Genomic DNA, 26,965 nt, shown 5'->3' with positions numbered 1-26,965 from the left:
TCCCACTCAGGTATTCAATTGCGATCAATGGCTAAATTACAAGTTGTATTCTGTTTTTTGTACATAGTAACACATAGGCCTATACTGCTATTTTTTTTAAAGCAAAATCAGTAGGGTGCATTTCTACTTTCACTCAGGGCTCAAAATAAGGAGGGCCCTCGGCCCAAGGGCCCTCGGCCCCTGAAATTTCGAGGCCTGCTTTCACTATTAGTAGGGTACTTGATTGATAGTCAACTGTTGTCAAAGCTTATAATATTACCGTATTGGTCCGAGTAATTATAGTCCCACCCGTTTTTTAGGTGAAAATTTTTCACAATTGGGGGGTGGGATTAAAAAAAATGCATTGAATTTGAATGCATTTTGAAATCATAGAGTATGACATGAATACAAATTATCAATTTTCATATAAAAAACACAAAACATCTTTAATTTTTGTTTAGGTCAACCATGAATGATCCTAGCATCTAGGTCTAGGTCCAGGGACACTCCAAAACCGAAGAAAAAAAAATTTTTAATTTTTTTTTTACAATTTCTGGAATTTTTTGAAAATGGGGGGTGGGACTATACTCGAACGTGGGACTATACTCGGACGAATATGGTAATAGGAGACATTTAATGTGACTAAATTTATACTACATACACTACAAATTGTTTACTTAGCATGTGTGAATGGTTTCGAAATTGATGTACTTTTTTTATCTTATCTACTTTAAACAATGTCTGTGTTTTGTTAGTCTAATTGTAGGTTAATTGCATCATCCATTCTATTATGGTCATGTGTTAAAATAATCATGCAGATTTTGCATGACATGTCATCACCCACTGATTCGTGACACTCTTTCATCGTCATCAAATGATCATATCTTTTAAAACTATACCTCAGCACTGGCCAGCAGCTGAGGGAGCAAATTGCCCATCACCCCATCTCCCCGGAAAATTTTCAGGTATACCTTAGGGCAGGCAGAGTCCTTAAAATGACTGAAAATGAAACCAAAAAATTGATAAATGGTTACTAAAATTTAGCTTTTCCCCTTCACACTTAAAATAAAATCCTGGCTATAAAAGTATCTGTAATAAAGTGTGTCTCAGAATCATATGCACAGGTGAAATCGGATTCAGCGCATAGGTGGAAGTTTGAATTGCATTTAAGGAACTTTTTAAATAAAAAGAAACAGAAGTAAGTACCAAAGCAGTTTAGGGCTCTTTTTTGAAATTCCCTTACACAGGAAGGTGTGCGCCATCCTGCAGCTTTCCTGTGCTAGCCTTCTTTTGTTAAAATCCTGTGTGATTATAACACTGCAATTAGCCACTTCACTGACTTAAATTAGGAGCCCGCTTTCCTGACCGAGCTTTCCTAAGGCGTGCGCTTAGCGAGGGGAATCCTGCCTTCTTTCTGTGTGAAAACGTGGTAGGGTATTTCAATATGAGCCCTTGCAAGCCATATTTGGTATGAGGTAATCTGAGTATTCACTTGATAAGAAGAAATGTATCCAACAGATTTCGAATTAGGTACCATAGTTAAATTTTGTTGTTTATTAATCTAGCTATCTCTTATTATGTAAAGAACAATGTGTGGTAAAGCCTAAAATTGCAACATGATCCGTTATTTTTCTCAAAAATTATAGCGCAATGGTGACAAGTAAGATATGTATATTATAGGGGCAAGGACTACAACTAACTGCACTGGAAATTTTATTTCAGCATGGAGTTAAGCAGTATTCAGACTTTTTATTGTACGTACAATATTGTATGCAACATATCTACGTTGTTTAATCTATTGCCATTCTATTTCCAGTAATGTTTAAGTTCTAACAAATGTTTGATGACGTAAAATCGATAATATATTTCTACTAGATATTACATGTAACATATTATCGATTTTTCGTCATCAAACATTCGTTAGAACTTAAACATTACTGGAAATAGAATGGCAATAGATTAAATAACGAGACATGTTGCATACAATATTGTACGCATAATACTGGAGTCTGTGGAGCGCTTTACAGTCAAAAATGAGGGAAAACCAATATTTGATCAATAAATCAATAACTACTTGCCTTGCAGGCCCGTACGCAGGGGGGGTGCGGGGGGTGCGACCGCACCTCCCCAAATTTGCAAAAGTATACCAAAAGTCCCACAATTGCAGAATTTATGCAGCGAGCGAGCAAAAAATCAGTTTTTTACGCTTTTTGGTCAAAAAAGTCCAAATTTGGAGAAGAAAGTCCACTTTTCACAAAATCGCACCCTCCTGGGAAAAAAGTCCACTTTTTCAAAATCAGCACCCCCAAAAAAAAATCCTGCGTCGGGCCTGTTGCCTTGAGTTGCTGAATTTTCAGTGCAGTAGTTGTATAGTCCTTGCCCCTATAATATACAATTTACGTGTCACCAATGCGCTATAAATTTTGAAAAGAATGCAAAAATAGGCACAAAATTGGGCAGGGGTGTAGTACCCCCTTAAAATAAAAATGGTATGGGTCTAAAAAGAGTATAGCATCAACCCTGTGTTATCGGCCTACAAAGTTTGTATCAGATTGCATACTTTCATTGTTGAGATATTTGGAATTATGTAACAATACCTCAATTTGGCTCGAGATTTTCTTCACTTATTTTCACCCTTTTAAATACGCTCTAAAAAGTCTTAGGAAAACAGTACGGAAACGCTTTAATGCAAATTCTCCTGTTCGCTGCGCTCGCAACAACATGTTTCTAGACCATTTAAGGTTTGTAAATTGGGATCCCAAAAATTTGGCATGCACAAGGGTGGGGGTGGGGCAAAGAATTTTTGGCGGGCCAAGAGGGGGCAAGCAATTTTTGGCGGGCCGAGAGGGGGGCAAGCAATTTTTGGCGGGCCGAGAGGGGACAAGCAATTTTTGGCGAGCCATTTGGAATTTTACCCCCCCCAGCTCATAATTATTGCACAGCCCCTATTAAACAATAATATGTTTGTTATGTTTCTTGCATCATCTTTTCTTTTGACGCAGATTGACGATACCCAAGTAAAATGAGTTTGTTCGTGCATTGAGGGGTCCGAGGTTTGAATCCCGCCTGTACCAAACTACCAAGAGACTTATTTCTTTACCTTCTTTCCTTTTTTGTTTCTTCTTTCCCTTCCGATAGCAAAAACACTCCTGGCATGGGGGGGTCTTCTCAACTTTGGTGGGGATGCGCTCACTGCTGGGACTAGGAAAAACTACCCAACTTCAACAAAATTTGACAAAAAACTGACCCAAAATTGTACCAATTTTTGGAATATTTTTGCATTATTAATGTCATGACTTACTGTTTTTTTAGCATATATTCAATATAAACTGGTATATGGCATGATCTGTAGTGGCTCCTGAACCAGGGGGAAGCTGGGGGACCCCACTACATGAGCAAAAAAAAAACTTTCCCCACTATCACTAAAAAAAAACACTTTGCCTACCAACAATTAAAAAAAAAATTCCCCACCTAAGCTGTTAGGCCAAATAAAAAAATAAACATGTTTCACGTCCCCTCCCGCTTCCTTTTTTTGAGGTTTCCTCAAATATATTTTTATTTTTTGAAATTCAGTTATAACTTTTCAAAAAATATGTCTAGGAAGTTGGGATGTATTCTATAGCCTTGTGAAGATACAAGAAACACTTTAGGAACGTTTTGGGATCATTAGAGGGGGTGTACTCTCAGAACAACAAATAAAAAAGGGCCTCCTCCTTTTTCCAGGCATTATTGTATACGCTAAAACAGCTCTAATTATGGGTATTTACACCAATTTTATGATAAAAATAGAAAATAAAAGCCCCTCTTCCTCCTTTTTTTTGAAAACCGGACGTGAAACATGTTTTATTTTTTACTTGGCCTTATGTGTATAAATGCATGAAAATAAAAAAATAAAAACTTCTGGGCAATATCTATTGCAAAAAAAAAATTGGCCGAAAAAGAAATATTTGCCCCAACCCCAACTACCTACCCCTGCTTGAAGTCTAATTGTGCATCCCTTACACTGGTCCCCAATAACTTGGGCTAGACCCCATTGCCCCCCCTATTTAAAATCAAGTTCCGGAGCCTATGATCTGCAACAGTGTGGCTTACATGGGACTGCAGACTGGGAAGCATTTGAATGAGTTGATTGGCTGTTGGACTTTGACTGCCCTGGGATGTGCACGCCTTATATAACTGTAGAGCTCAATATTTTCACAGCACTAAATTTTTGTGATTTTATATGAAGGTTGTCCCATCAATATTATGTGTACTTTTTCATGACATTTGTGCATTTTCTTTTTAAAAAAGGCATATAATGAAGATATATTTGCAAACATGAATATTTTGTGGGTCTAGTCGCTCTTGAAATTACCGAAATATTCATTCACACAAATGTTTCCTGCTTCACAGTATTATTTATATAAGTTGAACTCTGTTGAACTCTCATGCAGTATTATGTCAATATGCACGCATTCACTGGAGTCTCTACCAGACAGTGGAAACTTCCATCCACGCTGAATGCGGAATGGTATACTGGGAGTCATGCGCTAGTTGAAAGTGGTGTTTCTAGATGTCTTTTAATAATTATTTTGACTGCAAAAGAGCACCGTCCTGCAGAAGAACATTACAATTGCAAATGCATTTTTTTATGTATCTGCTATTGTGCAGTAAATATTCATGAAGGTTGGTGGGTGTAGAAAGACTGATCATACACAAATATTAAAATCATTTTGTGGATTATGCACATTTAGTCTAGCCTGTATGCAGAATTTTTTCCCAAGAAAGTCGACTTTTTGACAAAAAAAAAAAAGCGTAACATTTTTTTGCTGGCTACCCTCGCATAAAAATTTTTGGGAATTTTTCATACTTTAGCAATTTTTTTTTTTTTTTTTTTTTGGGGGAGGGGTTGGTGCGGCTGCACAAACACACACCCTGACACACACACCCCTCCCTGTGTACGGGTCTGATTGAGTCAGATGTCCTTGGTTTGATCATTGATAGCAATTTACACATTGTCTGCAGTTTGCTCCCGAGTTTGCTGCCAGGCATAGGGATGCCTGGATTGTATTATGCCAGGTATTGTGACCTGTTGCAGATGGGGATGTGGGGGAGGACATCTTGGTTGAGATCATGCAGATATTAGGGGAAATATTTTAAAAATTCAAAAAATAATCACTGCACAATTGAAGAGGATATATGAAATGAAAAGAAATATAGAACACAGAAACATGTTTACAAAACAAAGTTTGAATGAACTTGACAAAGATAAAATTGGCTTGTTTGTTTGCAAAGTATGAATGTACTTGCCTTGAAAAAGATAAAATGGAGTTTGTTTACAAAACAAAGTACACAGGTATAATGAACTTGAAAAAGATAAAATTGTGTTGTTTACAAAACAAAGTACATGATGTAAACTATGAATGAACTTGAAATAGATAAAATTGTACTGTTTGTTTGTGTAACCCGATCTTGATGTCATAACAAATGAACGGATTAGTACACAATGCTTTCAGGGACTGCATGATATCATACATGTAGACCATCGAAACCAGTGGCGTACCGTGGCCGCTCCTACCCCGGGGGGCTGAAGAAAATTCAATTTGACCGCCCCTTCCTCATCAGCCCGAAAAGGTTGACCCAATTTTTTTTCGGTGGGTTGAAAAAGTGAAGAGCAAAAAAAAAAAAGGATTAGTTCTTTTTGCCGCCCATTCTTCTTCTGCAGCCTTCATTTTGGTCGCCCCTCCTTTTACCTGGGGGGCTGGTGCCCCAAAGCCCCCCAAATATGCGCATGGAAACATAGTGATTACATACATGGTGTTTTGCCGAATCAAAATCAAAAAAGTCATACAAAATCCAGAAAACTTTTGAAAATTATTTTTGAGTCAATAAAAAATACAGGGGAAAGCTTTTATTGTATCTTTTTAGTAACACAGTAACCAGAGAAAAAACTCCGCACATATACCTGGCTGTGCAGGGAATTGAACTCCAGACCGGCTCACTTACAAGGCGAGCGCTTGAACCACTGGGCTACAGTCCTTGATATTAAAACGGGACTCGAGTAGCTTCATGAGCAGTTAGCATGGTCAGGGTATAAACAGCACAAACAACACATAACACACTGACACTGGTGTACGAGATCAATTAATGATGCTTACCCGCCAGCCAAAAATCCGGGCCAAAAATAATCATACAAACAAGGGAAAAGGCTTACACATCATACACTGGGACATAGAAACATTTAATACAAACTTGTGCACAAGATCAAATGATGCTTATCATGATCAGGCTATAAGTAAAATTGGAAATAATATCCATCAATTTTGAGCTATTTCTGAAAATTACACTAAATTATTTGTTGTTTTCTTGGGGATTGATTGATTATAGTGCCTTTAATATTGATGAATCACTATGGACCACAATGGTCTCATCCCAATGGCATAGTTCAATCTTCATTTAAACAAGCAGTACAAAATTTGTCCTCAAGTTGCAGATGAGTTTTTGTACCCAAATTTTCATAGGTCATTTAATGAATGTACAAATGTATTGAGGTTAAAGAAATGTGCCATGATAGATGAGCATGTTGTGGATCCTTGTGAATATCATACTTTGAAGTCATGATCAGCTTTCCACTCACTGCCATCTGTTACCCTTATCTGATAAAGTTTGAATGAATCAATGGTGGCATATTTCGTAGTTTGATTAATAATGGGAGGCAAAGTTAATTAATGTCACAATAAAGACACACAAAGTCAAACCTAATCATGATATGTACGATTTCCTCCCAGTTTTAATATTAATTTTTATCTCTGAATATAAGTGCATATATATGATATATGCATTATACCTTTGCTTTTGTAACCAATCAGAAAAGTTCTTTGGGCTTGTCAATAATCATGATAATTGGGCCAGTAGTCCTCATATAAGCTCTCAAAAAAACCAAAAAAGTTTCAAAAAAGTTGACAGAACAAACAAAAGAACTGGAAGAAGAGATTCATACAGAAAACAAGCACCACACTGAAAAGAGACTTGGTCCAATTTTTCATTTTTTGTTTTCTATCTTTGAATGGATTGAGGCCTACCATTTCCAAAGTGTGGTCACAAATCACTATGTTTTTGTTCACACACCAATTAAACGAAGCATATCTCTGGTCTTTAATTTCACTGGGTTAGGTAAATGAGAAAAATATGAGCTTTCTTCTGATACCTAAATCTCAATTTTGACGAATAAAAATAGGGTATGAGGCAAATGGCCTCACAATTTATATTTTTTTGGTAAATCTTATTTCATTTTGCTAATTTTGCATATTTATATGCTCAACACAAGTGAACACATGTTGCACAAGATTTTAGAAACTGACTACATGCATGTAGTCTTAACTTTTCTTCCCCATTTGGACAAAGAGGACGCTCTAGTAGTAGTATATAGTAAACAGGAATAAAAAGTGGCAGATTTTTAAGGTGTTATTTTTCACCACCAACAAATAATTTATATATTTTTTGCAGAAAATATTCTGTCCAATATCCTGCATGTTTATAAATCTCATGCCATTTTGAGCTCATTTTAGATCCTTTTTGTTTTTCAAGCACCTGCAGGTACAATCTCAGTGCATTGTCTTTTGATAGTTTTTATACAGTTCCTACCCAGATAATTTGAATTAATTATTGTGTGTTTATAAATTTTAATTTTCATATAACCATGCATGAACAATTGCCCCACATTTGCTCCAGTCAGCCCAGGCCGGTCAAGTGCCTCCTCCTTTGTCAACACATCAGGCTGGTAGAGATGATATGGCCAACATTAACAAAAGGGGTCATCATGGGTACACTTTGCCGGGAGCTTTCTGGTGTACAAAACCATATGTCTTAATGCTCTGCGTGCTATCCATGCGCCTCCATGGAAAAAGTTCAAGTTTTGAAATATGTTCTCAAAATATCAAGAGCTATCTTAAGAACTACTGAATCAATACTAGGCTTGTTTGTACTCATTTTAATGCATTTTTCATGCTGATTCCAAATATGATCATGAAAATTTACATTTCTGAAATTTTTGAATTTCTAAAAAAATTTTGAAACTTGTCGTCTGCAGTCGACACCCGCTGAAGAGAGTTAACTGGAGCTTTCTGGTGTACAAAACCATATGTCTTAAAGCAGGGCAGTGTAAAGTCTAAGAGGAAAAAGATAGGTACCAGAGCATATTTTGTAGCAGGAGGTTACACATGAAAGTGTTGTGATGTAACCCCAGAGATGTAACTTTCTGTGTTTGGAAATAAAATTGGAATACAAGTAATAACTTGTGCATAAGTTTACTGGAATAAAGCAGCCTTATACTACTGGTAAGAATTGATGTTACATGTAATACGGATACGGTACTCGCTCTTGTGGCATTTTTACACCAGTCTGTCTAATCCCTCCGTTGGCATCACATCAGGTTGGTAGATGAGTGCAGCAAGGGGCAAACTTTATCTGGAGTAGTGTAGTGTAGTAGGTCTTATAGATGGGTGAACAGAAGCAAGAAAGGGGCAATTTCTCTGGAGTGGTGTAGCAGGTCGTGCCAGTCCTATCCTACTGCACCCAGTGTTAGAAGTGCTCACCCTGAATTCTCACAGCAAGTCTTATAGATGGGTGAACAGAAGCAAGGAAGGGGCAATTTCTCTGGAGTGGTGTAGCAGGTCTTGCCAGTCCTATCCTACTGCACCCAGTGTTAGAAGTGCTCACCCTGAATTCTCACAGCAAGTCTTATAGATGGGTGAACAGAAGCAAGGAAGGGGCAATTTCTCTGGAGTGGTGTAGCAGGTCTTGCCAGTCCTATCCTACTGCACCCAGTGTTAGAAGTGCTCACCCTGAATTCTCACAGCAAGTCTTATAGATGGGTGAACAGAAGCAAGGAAGGGGCAATTTCTCTGGAGTGGTGTAGCAGGTCTTATAGTCCCAGTCCAAACCCTACTTCACCCGGTATTAGAAGTGCTCACCGGCCTGGATTCTCACAGCAAATCATTCATTCCACCAAAACCATCAAAGGACTATCACAATATTTTGATCAAAATTGTGGTACCATGCCACAATCACAAGCTGTTCCCATGGAGCTGTTATGGAATGGAACTTTCTATCAAAAGCTACATTGTGTACCACATTCCACCAATTGCCTGCAAAGCTCAGCTTCAGCTCTGTCCAAGCAACAAATTGAACAAAGCACAAACTAGACCTGTTCATTTTCCCCACTTTGGTTGTTGGATCTGTACCAAACCAGAACCAGAAACTTCTAAAGGACCTACAATTTGGAACAAATTTTCAGCTGGCATCAAGCGCTGGATCCAGGGGGGTGCTTTGGTGGCTGCAGCACCCGGGTATGAATCGCAAAAAAAAAAATGAGAGAGAGAGAAAAGAAAGGAAGAAAGAGAGAAAGAAAAGAAGGAAAAGGTATGCACCAAATAGTGCGAATTGAGTTCAGAAATGCAAAATTTCCTAGGCAAGGGGACGCTGTCCCTTCCAACATCCTATAAGCCCCTAACTTTAGCCTACAGAAGGCGCGGTTTAGGGGGAGCGGAGCCCTCCTCCCACAAAAAAGAGGAAATGAGAGAAGAAAGAGAAAGGGAAAAGAGATTAAAAAAAAAAAGAAAAGGAAAAAGGGTGAAAAGGAGGAGAGAAAAGGTTAAATTGCACGTATGTCCATGCCTAAAAAACCGCACAGTCGGGTCCATCTGAAGTAGGCCCTATAGGCCTAACATAGGTTTGCAATTATTTTAGGCATTGCTTGAAGGCGGGTCCTCGTACATACCAAAAGCTTGTGAAAATTACTGCAGGCCCGCCGATATGCAGGGCCTATTACATTTTGTCACCTAAGTCACTAGATGACAATAATAGGGAAAACTTGTCCACAAAAGGCTTCATGGACGGGCCGTCATTTCATAAATTTTCGGGTTTTTTTTTCAAACTAAAATTTTACACACTTATAGTGACAAAATGGTCCACCAAATCGATTCAATTAGGTCTTCATTTTGCAAAAGTTTCTTACTTCTGAGGGGGGCACATCCCCCCTCAGACACCCCCCTGCGTAGTGCATAAACAAGTAGCCATTTTAGCGTCTGCTCTCAACATTGGCCAATTAATGTTTCAAACAATTCATAGGCCTACAACAATTATAGGAAAAACTTGTCCACGAAAAGGCTCACGCCCCGTCATTTCACAAATTTGCGGCTTTTTCAAACTAAAATTTTACACACTAATAGTGACAAAATGATCCACCAAATCGCTTCAATTAGGTCTTCATTTTGCAAAAGTTTCTTACTTCTGAGGGGCGATCCCCTCAGACACCCCTGCGTCGCCAAGCAGCGCTGACGCGATGCACGCTTTATGCACATTTTTTACATTTACGATTTCTTTTTAAAGCACCCCGGGGTAAGCAGTCCTGGATCCGCCCTTGGCTGGCATGTATACATGTAGGCCTACATTGGCTCCTTGGTATCTCTCATCAGGTTGGTAGATGATAAAGGTGAATCAATTAGTGAACAGAAGGAATCATTCACTTTGTCTGGAGCATCTAAGGCAGAGAAAACAAACTTCTTCCAAGGGAAAAGGATCTACAATGTATGGGAACATTTTTTATCTGGTAGGCCTACATACATCGTCTTCTTGCAATGGCATCACATGACTGGGGTTGGTAGATGATACAATATAGATGTGAATTGGCAAACAGAAGGGGTTATACACTTTGTCTGGAGCATTTGGTATACTTTGTAGCATGCCTGCAGGTTTTTTAAACAAACTTATTCTTAGGGAAAAGGATCTATGGGAGCAAATTTTCAGCTCTTAACTACTTCTTCAAAGGCGATTCGCGAAAAAGGGGTTGTTATTGGCCCCAACATGTGTGCGAATTTGCAAAATCTTTTGTGGTTTTACGAAAATATCGCAGTTTCACAATTTTCCGTTCGGTGCATGCATACGGTGCACCAGGCTAAGTGTTTCACGTTTCTGCCAGAAAAGGGTATATATTAGAAATTTTGTTCGTGTTTTAGCGCAAATAGGGGTATTGTCGAAGGGCAAATAATTCGCGAAATCGCTAAAAAAAGGGGTGTTTTCCCCCTGAAAACTTCGCGAAGTGAGATGCAAAAAAGGGGTGTTTTGTACAAATTAATAACATCAGTATTTCTGCAACTTTTGAATTGATCATTGTGTCTTTATTTCTTGAACGATTCAACAAATGAGGTCTTAAAAGATTTAGCTACTGGCAGGGGTGAATAACTGGACCGTAATTATTTTGCTTACGGTATATGGGTCTTGCGGTGGCAGACCCTAGCATGCATATATACGAGCGTATAAGAGGGTGTTTTTTTTAGCATTACCACTATTTGTATTAAAAGTGAGACACTTGGCTATGAAAAACTTAAAACACTTGTTTGCAAATAGGAGGTAGCTTTAATACATTATTCGAAAAGATGGGGGTGATAGGTTTTAATAAATTTGTACAAAAATGTGGTCTTTTGGTGACATATACCACAAGAACTTCGGTTGTTTGTTTTAGCAACAAATTGTAACATACATCTATTAGGTCTTGGGAATGAGCAGAAAAGAGGTGTCGTTTTTGTCAGTGACACTCTTTATATACTCTACACATGAGAAAGTACCAGCACCAACATTTGGTTTGCACCCCAATGATGATGAGATTTTGTATTGTCCATTTTGCCAAATAAACAAACAATTTTACAAGCAAATGATCGCAGCAGGGATCCAGGCAATCCAGGGAAGCACAATACAGCACATGTAGTCATAGCAACCGAAGTGTGCATTCAGTGAATGTGTGTGGCGGAGTCTAATGATGTCATGCACTGAAAGCATGGTCTATTGTACGTGTGTTGTGATCACCCAAGACATCTAAAATCAGATGTTGCTCGGATTCAGAGATATAGGACCAAAGTGTTAATCATTAATTTCACATGTTGATAAATAAAGCACCGTGATTTTCATACATTCTTCAGCTTTATTATAAAAAAAATGCAATTTAAAAATGTAATATTCATATCAATCAGATTTTACAAGTGATTTTTGATGAGAACTCTTCATTCATAGTAAATAATGTGACACGATCTGCTCCATGGGAGCCAAAGGAGGCATTTTTGAAAATTGAGTTACTTTAATTATTACCTTACACCAGTGAAAACACCAAAGGTCTAGCATACTTGGTTCTAAAGTTCTGAAGCTCTGTGATGTGTATTTTATGTATTTTATTGTTTTTTACTCCATATTTTTGCCTTTATCTTAATTTCAAATTTGCCGCCTTTTTTTAAAGCTTTTTAAATCTTGAAACATTTTTCATAAAATGGCAAAAGGTCACACTTTAGAAACTCTGCATCTGCCAAAAAATGATAAGTAGGCCTACAGGCTTGTTGAAGGGGGTTTTATATAAAATGTATACGGAATGATTTTACTCGGGTTTTGGTTTCCATCCATTTGGTTCATTTTGAAGCTCAAAAATACAAGGTAGCTTTATTATGTGGGTATATAGTCAGTGCGCTTTTTTCTTTTTTTTAATATAGTCTATGACATTATGTATGTACCCAGGTCCTGTATACTGGGTACAGGGTCGGATCCAGGAATTTTTGATAAAGGGGGCGCCGAAAAAAATGTGTTAAAGGGGGTTACCCCCTCGAAAACTCAACGGTTTTGGCCCATTGTTTGCTGTTCATGGCGAATTTGTTCCTTTTTTTTTTAATTTCTTACAATTTTTGTATTTTTAAGTTATTTGCGCCCTTTGCTAGTCAAAAAATAGAGGGGGCGCGCGCCCCCCTAAATCCGCCCCTGGGGTATATAGTCTATGACAATATGTATGTATCCCAAGATGTGGATGTTTTTTTTGCACTGAAGACAATGTCTAGGTGTGTGGTCATAACATAACATAATAAGGGTGGGGAGGGGTGAACCCCAATGTTAGACTTTCCCTTCCTATCTGCAGCAGGGCCTAGATTTCGTGCCAGTTTGCGAGAATCAAAAATCATCCGAGTCACTTCTCTTACTGTATGATTCAATGAAAGAAATTGATTCTCACAACAAAAGTTACGAGAATCATTACGAGAATCGATTCAGTGTCTTGTCGAATCTGAAGCCCTGTGCAGGGGTCACATTAACTCAATATTTTGTTTCAGTTCATTCATTCAATTATGGTCATTTTCACGGTAAAGGGTGTAACTTTTGATTTTTAACATTTTAATCCGTAGTGTTCTAATAAAGCCACAGAATTCCATGATTTTTGGCCACATAAGTCATCTAGTTAGCAGCTACCTTGGGTAGCATAATCAGCTTTGGGAGTTACTGCGTTCAGTTTTAGCAGGCTTAAATGTACTTAATATTGCCATTTTGAAAAACTATAAAAAACAGTAACATTTTTGTAAAACCCTGTGTTTTCTTCAGTTAGTTCATGGATAATTTTTCTTATCCTGAAAGTACAGTCATATGTTCAGTAAACACTGCCACATTAGATTTAATTGTGAACGGCCCTGTATTTTTGAGAACCGGACTTCGATATTTGTCGCTTCGAGGCTTCATTTTCCGTTAACAATTGTTAACAAACTTTGTGGGTGTAGCTTTGGTTCATAATTCTTGGTTATTTCTTCACTTCTTCTTGATTCATAACAGTTGTTATCTTAACTTGAAATGGGTAACAAAAATTAATTGATTTACAAGCTTTTAAAATTTTTATAAAATCTTGACTTCAAATAGCCGTTTTTCCGTTAACTTTTTTGAAGCCTCCGAAACAAACTGTTCAGCAAGCTTGTGCAAATATAAATAAAAGAGCTCATCCAATCTATTTATCAAAATGTAGCAAAGTAGATCCTCAAGTCACATGTTTTTAAATCGTGGAGATATATATCACCGTTTGAAAATGGGACCCAATACAAACTTTCCGTTAACAAATGAAGCCTCCGAAACAAATGAAGCCTCCAAACACCAATAAGCTTAATTATCATCTATGCATATCTAAATTGGTGTGTTTCATACTGATATCTGCATTGTAATTATTACTTGATATGTGCAGAATGTCATAAATTTAAAAAAAATTGACATTATGGTTAATGTTTGAAAAATATACTGATACCTTAAAAAGCCTGTTTCGGAGGCTTCACATGCAAAAAACACCATGCTTAACAAATGGGTGAAAAAATTAACGTGTGATAAATCTACAATATCTGCCGCATAGAATCATTGATTCAATACACACAAGAAAATAACAGCTTAGATGATCCCAACACTGTTGTTTTCAAAAAACTACTTCTGCAATGTTTAACAATTGTTAACATGAAGCCTCCAAACAAAAAAAATGACTTGCTGTGATAATTTAATTTTTGTCACAACTGAAATTCAATACTTAGAAGCAAAGCATGAAAATTGGTAATTGTGATATTTTTTACCTATTTTTTTATGTCAACTTGTAGTAGTTAGCTAAATATTTTACTTTTATGATCTCCTGTGTTGTTAACTGAAGCATTCGAATCACAAATCGCTTGAATTGCCAATTCTAAAAACTAACTCCAATTTCTGTGAAACTTGGCTGGGAGGTTCCTTTCATCAAGTAGTATTTGTACATGAAGTTAGACATTCAAATTATTTTAGGAACCCAATTAAAACTTAAAAAATATGTTTAAGGTTTGGAAATTTCCATTGTAAATGACACTTGATGTTAAAAATTTTCAAAACTGCAATTACAAACATAGCAAAACATGGTATAAAATTTAACTTATATCTGTTGACTTACTTTGGAATGGGATTTCACATGTATTCCAGCTTTCATGTCATAATTTTCTGAGGTTATGTAAAATACATTTTTCTTAGATTTTAACCAAAATGTTATGCAAATGTCAAATTTTTATTAGAAATCAAAAGGTTTAAGCCTTGAAACATTATTTTACTGGAATTTAAGTTGCTTCTATGCATGATTTCAGTAAACAGAAACATATTTAAGTGGTTTGAAATTTTGACCCTAAAAATCAAAAGTTACACCTTTACCGTGAAAATGACCTTATACATGTAAACATAATACAGAATAATAATTTCTTTTGACAGTAGTGCGGAACATTTTTAATTATATGACAAAGGTATGAGAAGCAGTGGATAAAGATGCCACTAAACGCACAGCGTGATGTTGTGGCACCCTATACATGTTTCAATTATAGTACAATACTATTAAGGAAAACAAAATTATTTAATACATTAGAAAAAACGAACAAAGACAAACAAGCCTTGTAAGTAGAGAAATTACGAGATTTATCAATGCAAAATTCGACAAAATTTATCAATTGATGCAAATTACAAGATTTATCAATGCAAAATTCATAATGCATAAATAAGAAACAATTTTGTAACTAGTTAAGGCATATCTAGAATATTAAGTCATTTTTGTGTTTTATCATACATGTATCAAAACCAATTTGTAAAAATATTCATGCTCAAATTTGCATGATCTGCGGCTACTGCTGGGGCGAGTTTTCACACATGGAAAATTAACGACGAGATAAAAATCATGTAAACAAACAAGCGATGACATCGATGATATTCTTCACAGATTACTTCTTGGCTGAACTTTTTTTTTTGAATGAAGTAATAAATGATAAATATTCATTTGCAAATTCATCTCATTGTTATGCTTATGAACCATACAAATTACAAAATATCTCTTCCAGCCTCACACTCACAGTCTGTCTGTACTGACATCAGGATGACTTCCTTCCTAAGGGTGCCTTCCTTTCTGATGGTGATGGCCATCAAGTTTATCCATCTTGTGTACTTATATATCACTCCTTTCCAATATTCGCCACCTGCCAATTAATGACGTGATTACATGGTCAGTTATTGCAGACTTATAGATATTTACTGTTTCTCATTTTGTACAGGACACGTGAATGGGACGAGTTTCCCAACGGAAGGTGGGGCGACTCCAGTTCTCCAGCTTTCGGGGAATTGAAGGATTACCATTTGTTTTATCTGAAGAGCAAATCAAAATCGGAAGATCTGAGACAGATGTGGGGAGAGGAGATAACGTGTGTGGAGGATGTCTATGAGATTTTCTCATGTTATCTGTCTGGACAGGAGAACCGCTATGGACATAAGGTGAGGTAGTGTTGCCAAAGGGGGATGGGGGGGGGGAGGCAGTAGCAAACTGGTAGCAAATCAATGTAAGAAGATCTGAGATGGATGCAGGGGGGGAGGAGGTAACATGTGTGGAGGATGACCATGAGATATTCTCATGTTATCTGTCTGGACAGGAGAACCGCTATGGACATAAGGTGAGGTAGTGTGGGGGGGATTGAGGCAGTAGCAAACTGGTAGCAAATCAATGTAAGAAGATCTGAGATGGATGCAGGGGGAGGAGGTAACATGTGTGGAGGATGACCATGAGATTTTCTCATGTTATCTGTCTGGAGAGGAGAACCGCTATGGACATAAGGTGAGGTAGTGTGGCCAAAGGGGGATGGGGGGGAGGCAGTAGCAAACTGGTAGCAAATCAATGCAAGAAGATCTGAGATGGATGCAGGGGGAGGAGGTAACATGTGTGGAGGATGACCATGAGATTTTCTCATGTTATCTGTCTGGAGAGGAGAACCGCTATGGACATATAGGTAAGGTAGTGTGGCCAAAGGGGATGGGGAGGCAGTAGCAAACTGGTAGCAAATCAATGCAAGAAGATCTGAGATGGATGCAGGGGGGAGGAGGTAACATGTGTGGAGGATGACCATGAGATTTTCTCATGTTATCTGTCAGGAGATGAGAATCGCTATGGACATAAGGTAAGGTAGTGTGGCCAAAGGTGGATGGGGGGGAGGCAGTAGCAAACTGGTAGCAAATCAATGTAAGAAGATCTGAGATGGATGCAGGGGGTGGGGGAGGAGGTAACATGTGTGGAGGATGACCATGAGATATTCTCATGTTATCTGTCTGGAGAGGAGAACCGCTATGGACATAAGGTAAGGTAGTGTGCAGGGGCGTAGCCAGCTTTTTTTTTGGTCAGGGGGCAAAATAAAAAAAAAAATGGGGAACTGACAAAAAAATTCCTGGAGCGAATGATGCAAGAAGATCTTGAGATGGATGTGGGAGAGGAGATAACAATGTGTGTGGAGGATGTCTATGGGATATTCTCGATCATGTTATCTGTCAGGAGATGAGAATCGCTATGGACATAAGGTGAGGTAGTGTGTCCAAAGGGGATGGGGGGAGGCAGCAACAAGCTGGTAGCAAATCAATGCAAGGATGCGGATGCGGGGGGAGGAGATAACATGTGTGGAGGATGTCTATGAGATTTTCTCATGTTATTTGTCTGGAGAGGAGAATCGCTATGGACATAAGGTGAGGTAGTTGGGCCAAACGTGGTGGGGGGGGGGAGTACAATGTAGCAACAAGCTAGGAGCAAATCAATACAGATGTGGGGGGTATAACATGTTTGGAGGATGACTGAGAGATATTCTGATGTTACCCGTTTAGACATGAGAACCACTGTGGACAAAGGGAGTTAGTAGTGCGGACAAGCATGCCCTTGTCCACTTTTGTTCTACATTCAAGGAAAGGGTTGTCCAGACAAGAGTGAATTTGAGGTTTACTGCATCGTTTTGTATCAAAATTTGTTTTACTTCGAGAGACTACATTGGCATACCCCAAGCATACTCATCTGTCACGACTAGTTATTTTTACCCCATGAGCGATCTGAGATCTGAGATGGATGCAGGGGGTGGGGGAGGAGGTAACATGTGTGGAGGATGACCATGAGATATTCTCATGTTATCTGTCTGGAGAGGAGAACCGCTATGGACATAAGGTAAGGTAGTGTGCAGGGGCGTAGCCAGCTTTTTTGGTCAGGGGGGCAAAATAAAAAAAAAATGGGGGAACTGACAAAAAAATTCCTGGAGCGAATGATGCAAGAAGATCTTGAGATGGATGTGGGAGAGGAGATAACAATGTGTGTGGAGGATGTCTATGGGATATTCTCGATCATGTTATCTGTCAGGAGATGAGAATCGCTATGGACATAAGGTGAGGTAGTGTGTCCAAAGGGGGATGGGGGAGGCAGCAACAAGCTGGTAGCAAATCAATGCAAGGATGCGGATGCGGGGGGGAGGAGATAACATGTGTGGAGGATGTCTATGAGATTTTCTCATGTTATTTGTCTGGAGAGGAGAATCGCTATGGACATAAGGTGAGGTAGTTGGGCCAAACGTGGTGGGGGGGGTATAACATGTTGGGATAACATGTTTGGAGGATGACTGAGAGATATTCTGATGTTACCCGTTTAGACATGAGAACCACTGTGGACAAAGGGAGTTAGTAGTGCGGACAAGCATGCCCTTGTCCACTTTTGTTCTACATTCAAGGAAAGGGTTGTCCAGACAAGAGTGAATTTGAGGTTTACTGCATCGTTTTGTATCAAAATTTGTTTTACTTCGAGAGACTACATTGGCATACCCCAAGCATACTCATCTGTCACGACTAGTTATTTTTACCCCATGAGAACTACTAGTACAGGAGCAGCAACCTCAAAAAAATGACTTCGTTCATCCCCCACTACATACAAGGTTTGACACCATAGGTAGCAAGTATGGACCCTCTAGATCACTGCTAGGTAGGTAGTGGACTCAAATTGTGGTATCACTTTTTTTTTACAGGTCATTTTATGTATGGACATATAATCGCATAAAATCACAAAAAATAGGACAAAATTAAGGGGTAGGGGAGATATAAACTCCAAGAACTCAACCTTTACTCGTGATTTTGAATTCATTTTGGTATCAATATGTAGCTAAATGATTTTCCTAACTTTCTAGTATTATTTTTAAACAAAAACAGGTTTCATTTGAGCATATTTGGAAGTATATAGTCCATAAATGAGTGGTAATCTGATTTTTTAAACCATATGTAAAGTTTGACATTGGCCTCAAATCTCACAACTATACCACTTTATATTTTCAAAATTGATTCAGTTTCCATTTTAATTTTTAATTTAAATTTTAATGTTTTATTTTGTTTTTAATGTTAAGCATATCAAGGGAAACATTATTGTAACAGTTCCAATCATTATATGTATGAGTTCGTTGGGGTGTCTGTGGGACGAGGTGTGTGTGGGGTGCTGGGTGTACATATGGTATGTGTGGGGGTGAGGGGATGAATGTGTGTGTACATGAATATGTCACTACACTGCACCAACTTCCATTTACAAAATCCGTTAAGTTTCCATTAATGTAATATTTTGAATATTTATATGTAGGACGTGAGTAACCACTGGGAAAAAGACAAAAAATGTTTTAAAAAAACCCCAAAAAACCAACAAAAACTGATGTTGATTTCCCTCGTATATCAGCATAACATAGAAAAATATTAAGGGGTAGGGGAAAATAAATCATCAGAACTCAATATTTTACTCATGATATTGACTTCATCTTGGTATTAATTCTATTCAATTCAATTCAATATGTATATCTAATTGATTGTTCTAACTTTTTAGTATTATTTTAAAGCAAAGCGACCATTAGTTGTCAGGTAGATACACAGAATCTGTGAGAAAAGGGTACGTTTTCTATGTCTAACAGCGTAAATATGACAATATTAAGGGGTAGGGAAAATATAAACTGCCATAACTCAACTTTTACTCATGAAAATGAATTCATCTTGGTATCAAAATGTATCTAAGTGATTGTTCTAACTTTCTAGTATCATTTTAAAGCAAAGCAACCATTAGTTGTCAGACAGATATACAGAAATTGTGAGGAAAAGGTAACTTTTCTATGTCTAACAGCGTGAAGATGACAATATTACGGGGAAGGGGAAATGTAAACTGTCATAACTCAACTTTTACTCATGAAATTGAATTCATCTTGGTATCAAAATATATCCAAGTTATTGGTCTAGCTTTCTAGTATTATTTTAAAGCAAAGCAACCATTATTTGTCAGGCAGATATACAGAAACTGTGAGGAAAAGGTAAATTTTCTATGACTAACAGCGTAAAATGACAATATTAAGGGGTAGGGGAAATTTGTAACTGCCATAACTCAACTTTTACTCATGAAAATGAATTCATCTTGGTATCAAAATGTATCTAAGTGATTGTTCTAACTTTCTAGTATTATTTTAAAGCAAAGCGACCATTATTTGTCAGGTAGATACACAGTATTTGTGAGGAAAAGGTAACTATTCTATGCCTAACAGCATAAATAAATATGACAATATTAAGGGGTAGGGGAAATATAAACTGCCACAACTCAACATTTACTCATGAAAATGAATTCATCTTGGTATCAAAATGTATTTAAGTGATTGTTCTAACTTTCTAGTATTATTTCAAAGCAAAGCGATCATTAGTTGTCAGGTAGATACACAGTAACTGTGAGGAAAAGGTAAATATTCTATGTCTAACAGCTTAAATATGACAATATTAAGGGGTAGAGGACATATAAACTGCCATAACTCAACATTTACTCATGAGAATGAATTCATCTTGGTATCAAAATGTATCTAATTGGTTGTTCTAACTTTCTAGTATTATTATAAAGCAAAGCGACCATTATTTGTCAGGCAGATATACAGAAACTGTGAGGAAAAGGTAAATTTTCTATGTCTAACAGCGTAAAATGACAATATTAAGGGGTAGGGGAAATTTATAACTGCCATAACTCAACTTTTACTCATGAAAATGAATTCATCTTAAAATGTATCTGATTGGCTGTTCTAACTTTCTATAAACAAAGCGATCATTAGTTGTCAGGTAGATACACAGAAACTGTCAGAAGGGACCGTTCACCAAACACTTGTAATGGGGGAGGGGCCTGATGCAAAAAATTTCATCGCAAAAAATTTTTGCCCCCCCCACCTGAAAAATTTTAGGGCCCCTTTTGACATAAAAATTATGGGTCAACCCATAGAAAATCATATAAACTCAATTTTTCCAGGAAAATTGTTGGTCATTTTTTTCAGGCCCCCCCCCCTCTTAGGAGGGCCAACATTTTCAGACCCCCCTTTTGCATCAGCACCCCCCCCTTATAAGTGTTTGTGAATGGTCCCTAAATATGACAATATCAAGGGTAGGGGAAATATAAACTCCCATAACTCAACTTTTACTCGTGATAATGAATTCATCTAACATTCTAGTAGTATTAGTTGTTATGTAGATATACAAAGGAAATGTGAGAAAAAACTTCCATGTGTAACAGTACAACATGGTAATATTAAGGTTAGGGGAAATATTACCATAACTCAACTTTGGCTGCATTAACTGTGAAGGGGAACACGGGAATACAAATCGTTGCACCAAAATTTGAATGTAGTATACGATTGAGGTTTCTTACGTTAATTAGTGCAATTGGACCATTTTTAAAATTTGACCTTTAATTTATGATATTTTTGATATACTAATATTCGACGTTATAACCCCTGAACTATGCTTCATAGAACTATGACAAATGTCTTTTTTTTTAATTCTTAGCGATGAGAGGAACAATTTGAGATTACAACATTACAACATGATAGGATAATTTTTTAGTATTGGCCCCATTATGACCTTCAACCCCTCGTGGGAAACTTCATTGCTTTTAAAATAATGCCAGAAAATGAGATGATTGGTGATTTGTATGTCCCCTACCCCTTAATATTGTCATATTTTAAGCTGTTAGACATGGAATATCAACATTTTTCTCATATTGTATGTTTAACTACCTGACAACTAATGGTTTAATTGCTTTTAAAATAATGGCAGAAAATGAGAACAATCAAATAGCTACATATTGATACCAAAATGGAATTCATTTTCGTCAGTGAAACCTGTGTTTTGGTGATTTGTATGTCCCCTTACCCCTTAATATTGTCATATTTTACGCTGTTAGACATGGAATATTAACATTTTCATGCATTTTGTGTCTATCTACCGGGCAACTAATGGCTTAATTGCTTTTAAAATAATACTAGAAAGTTAAAACTATCAAATAGCTACATATTGATACCAAAATGAATTCATTTTCATCAGTAAAACTTGAGTTTTGGTGATTTCTATGTCCCCTTACCCCTTACTTAATATTGTCATATTTTACGCTGTTAGACATTGAATATTAACATTTTCATACATTTTATATCTATCTACCGGACAACTAATGGCTTAATTGCTTTTAAAATAATACTAGAATGTTAGAACTATCAAATAGCTACATATTGATACCAAAATGAATTCATTTTCATTAGTAAAACTTGAGTTTTGGTGATTTGTATGTCCCCTACCCTTAATATTGTCATATTTTACGCTGTTAGACATAGAATATCAACATTTTTCTCATATTGTATGTTAACTACCTGACAACTAATGGTTTAAGTGCTTTTAAAATAATGCCAGAAAATGAGAACAATCAAATAGCTACATATTGATACCAAAATGAATTCATTTTCATCAGTAAAACTTGAGTTAGGGTGATATGCATGTCCCTTACCCTTAATATTGTCATATTTTACGCTGTTAGACATTGAATATTAACATTTTCATACATTTTATGTCTATCTACCGGACAACTAATGGCTTAATTGCTTTTAAAATAATACTAGAAGGTTAGAACTATCAAATAGCTACATATTGATACCAAAATGAATTCATTTTCATCAGTAAAACTTGAGTTTTGGTGATTTCTATGTCCCCTTACCCCTTAATATTGTCATATTTTACGCTGTTAGACATAGAATATCAACATTTTTCTCATATTGTATGTTTAACTACCTGACAATTAATGGTTTAATTGCTTTTAAAATAATGCCAGAAAATGAGAACAATCAAGTAGCTACATATTAATACCAAAATGGAATTCATTTTCGTCAGTGAAACCTGTGTTTTGGTGATTTGTATGTCCCCTGACCCCTTAATATTGTCATATTTTACGCTGTTAGACATGGAATATTAACATTTTCATGCATTTTATGTCTATCTACCGGGCAACTAATGGCTTAATTGCTTTTATAATAATACTAGAAAGTTAGAACTATCAAATAGCTGCATATTGATACCAAAATGAATTCATTTTCATCAGTAAAACTTGAGTTTTGGTGATTTGTTTGTCCCCTACCCCTTAATATTGTCATATTTTACGCTGTTAGGCATGGAATATCAACATTTTTCTCATATTGTATGTTTAACTACCTGACAACTAATGGTTTAATTGCTTTTAAAATAATGCCAGAAAATGAGAACTATCAAATAGCTACATATTGATACCAAAATGAATTCATTTTCATCAGTAAAACTTGAGTTTGGGTGATTTGTATGTCCCCTTACCCCTTAATATTGTCATATTTTACGCTGTTAGACATTGAATGTTAACATTTTCATACATTTTATGTCTATCTACCGGACAACTAATGGCTTAATTGCTTTTAAAATAATACTAGAAGGTTAGAACTATCAAATAGCTACATATTGATACCAAAATGAATTCATTTTCATCAGTAAAACTTGAGCTTTGGTGATTTGAATGTCCCCTACACCTTAATATTGTCATATTTTATGGTACTACACATGAAAAATTGACCTTTTTTAACATTTTATGTCTTTCCAGCTAACAATTAATGGTTATTTTGCTTTAAAAGATTACAACAACCAAATAGCTATATATTAATGCCAAAATGAATGAATTATAATGAATAAATGTCGAGTTACATTGGTTTGTACGTCCCCTAACCTTTAATATTGTCAAATTTTATGCTGTTACACATTGGAAAATTAACATTTTTATCATATTTTATGTCTATCTTATGGTTTTTCTGTTAAAAATAATACTGGAAAGTTAGAGCAATCAATTAGCTACATGTTGATACCAAAATGAATTCATTATTATGAGTAAAGGTTGAGTTATGGTGGTTTTATTTCCCCTACCCTTAATAATGCCATATTTGACATGGTTATACATAGAAAAGTAACCTTTTCTCACATTTTATGGCTATCTACCTGACAATTAATGTTTGCTTTGCTTTAAAATAATACTAACACGTTTGAACAATCAATTAGTTACATATTAATTCCAAAATGAATTCATTATCATGAGTTGAAGTTGAGTTATGATGGTTTATATTTCCCCTACCCCTTAATATTGTTACACACGCTGCTACATGTGGAAAAGTAACAATGTTTTTACATTTTCAGTCTCTTTTCCTGACAAACAGCGGTTGATCTCACCCCACACATATAAATATTCAAACTATTACATGAATGGCAACTTACCAAACAAATTTTGTTAATAGAACTTATATAGTTCAGCCGAGTGACATATTAAGACATGTAAAACACCCCAACCCTGAACCCTATACACATCCCGCACCCACCCCCACATACCCACACACACCTACCCCAAACCCACACAACACAAACCAACATGCAAACAAACATGCACATACATAAATATTTGAACCAAAACATCCAATTTTGCCTAGATATGCTTGATATTAAAAACAAAATTAAAAAATGGAAACTTAATTAATTTTGAAAATAGAAATTGGCACAATAGTAAAATTTGAAGCCAATGTCACAAAAACACCCACCCTACGCATTGTTGTGAAAAATCTGATTTTTCACTAGTGTATGGACTGGCCACTTCAAATCATGATCAAATGAAACCTAGGTTTGCTTTCAAATAATACTAGGCAGTTAGAACAATCAATTAGCTACATATTCATACCAAAATAAATTCATTATTATGAGTAAAAGTTGAGTTCTTGGAGTTTATATTTCCCCTACCCCTTAATTTTGTCCTATTTTTGGTGAATTTATGCGATTATACGTCCATACATAAAATGACCTGTAAAAAAATAGTGATACCACAATTTGAGTCCACTACCTACCTAGCAGTGATCTAGAGGGTCCATACTAACTACCTATGGTGTCAAACCTTGTATGTAGTGGGGGATGAACCAAGTCCTTATTTAGGCCCCCTGTGGGATCTTGCTCCTGGACTATACCTGCTGATTGGCCAAAATGAACATAATGTCCAATTTTGAGCCAATCAAGGAGAGTATTAATAAGATCATCTGCAAATGCAAGTTTGACCATAAATAGTTTAAAGCCTTGTCATAATTGGCAATTGAAATGAGCATTTCAAGTTATCAACTAATCAGAAATGCTGTTAGATGAGCAGTAGAGTCCAGGGGATTAACTCCAATATATTTCGTACATTGTGAAGTTTATATATGTGATAATTTTCTTGTTTCAGATCACCAAGCTGCCTTGGAATGAGGAAGAGATCTCGCTAGAAACCCAAAGACTTGTAGACCTTGGTTTGATAGACATCAATAAGAAAGGCATGTTGACTATCAATTCACAACCAGCTGTCAATGGAGAGCCTTCATCAAGTCCTTCTGTAGGATGGGGCTCACCAAATGGATATGTCTACCAGAAGGTGAGCTACTCACATACATGCACACCCCCACCCCCACCCACACATATGTTAATGGAGAGCCTTCATCAAGTCCTTCTGTAGGATGGGGCTCACCAAATGGATATGTCTACCAGAAGGTGAGGGGTACATATATGCATTCCCACACACAGACAACACCACCCCCACCCACATAGGTACTCTCAATGTCAGTCTACATCAAGTCCTTCTGTTGGATGACACTCACCCAATGGATATGTCTACCGGAAGGTGAGGTACATATATATACACACCCCCACCCTCAAGCAGACACCACCCCCACCGGTGTAAACATCGGGAACCATGAACATCACACCAATCCTATTGATTACTTTCATTTGAGGTTTTGAGGTTGTTTTTTTTTCCTCATTCTCTTTTGTTCGGACTGACATTACACAGGGGGAAAAGCCTTGTAAAACTAGTGTGCATATGTGCAGCTCCCCTTCCTTGAGCTGGTTGCTATATGCGCACATGTATAGGGGACAATGTTCCCGGATGTCTGACCGGGTGAATGGGGGACTCTTTTGATGTTTTACTATCCAAAATCATAATCCAAGTGCATACCTACCTTTTGAATTCCACACTCCTGGTGTGGAAGATGTTAAAAATATGTTCCACAGGGGGAGTATGAATTTCACATTGGAATGAACATACTAGGCAGCTTTTAATGTCATACACCCGCTGAAAAAGATTCAATCTGAACCTTCCACAGTGTAAGTTTCAAATAATTGTATCACATATATTCATGCAGTTTTTGTTTTGATATTACAGGCGTATCTTGAATTCTTCACATCGAGGGAAAATGTAGCTGCATTATTAGAGGTGTTAACAGATTATCCACTGGTCACATACCATGTAGTCAATCACAATGTAAGTCTAATACACTGGTCACATACCATGTAGTCAATCACAATGTAAGTCTAATACACTGGTCACATACCATGTAGTCAATCACAATGTAAGTCTAATACACTGGTCACATACCATGTAGTCAATCACAATGTAAGTCTAATACACTGGTCACATACCATGTAGTCAATCACAATGTAAGTCTAATACACTGGTCACATACCATGTAGTCAATCACAATGTAAGTCTAATACACTGGTCACATACCATGTAGTCAATCACAATGTAAGTCTAATACACTGGTCACATACCATGTAGTCAATCATAATGTAAGTCTAATACACTGGTCACATACCATGTAGTCAATCACAATGTAAGTCTAATACACTGGTCACATACCATGTAGTCAATCACAATGTAAGTCTAATACACTGGTCACATACCATGTAGTCAATCATAATGTAAGTCTAACATAGGATACCATACTGACCTTGTGTGAAATTGGTTGTGATAAAATAAACGTGAAGAAATAATTACATAAATTCAATCATTTCACGAAGTTTCATAGCGTGAAAAACAAATAATGAGAGACCACTGATGTCAGATGGTGTATCTGAACTCATGAGAGAAATGAATTTTGGGGACTCGGTTCGGATCTGTACCTGAATGGAAGATATTTTGACGAATCTTATCAAAAAACTTGCAGACCATGACAAAATGATATTCATCTTCAATATTCCCATCCCTGCACAG

The 26,965-nt window shown here is 36.8% G+C and overlaps 1 protein-coding gene across 1 annotated transcript in view; it reads left to right on the top strand.

Annotated features, from left to right (window-relative positions):
* The window catches only part of LOC140167885 (methylenetetrahydrofolate reductase (NADPH)-like), a 60,831-nt gene that overhangs the window by 15,802 nt on the left and 18,064 nt on the right, over positions 1-26,965 (top strand). Inside the window, 3 exon segments of the mRNA XM_072191171.1 lie at positions 15,840-16,056; positions 25,163-25,348; positions 26,135-26,233. Of these exon segments, the coding sequence (XP_072047272.1) occupies positions 15,840-16,056; positions 25,163-25,348; positions 26,135-26,233 (502 nt within the window).

This window comes from Amphiura filiformis, chromosome 13 (assembly GCF_039555335.1).
Source record: "Amphiura filiformis chromosome 13, Afil_fr2py, whole genome shotgun sequence".
NCBI lineage: Eukaryota > Metazoa > Echinodermata > Ophiuroidea > Amphilepidida > Amphiuridae > Amphiura > Amphiura filiformis.
Note: the sequence above shows the minus strand (reverse complement) of the source record. Positions and strands in the feature narration are given on the sequence as shown.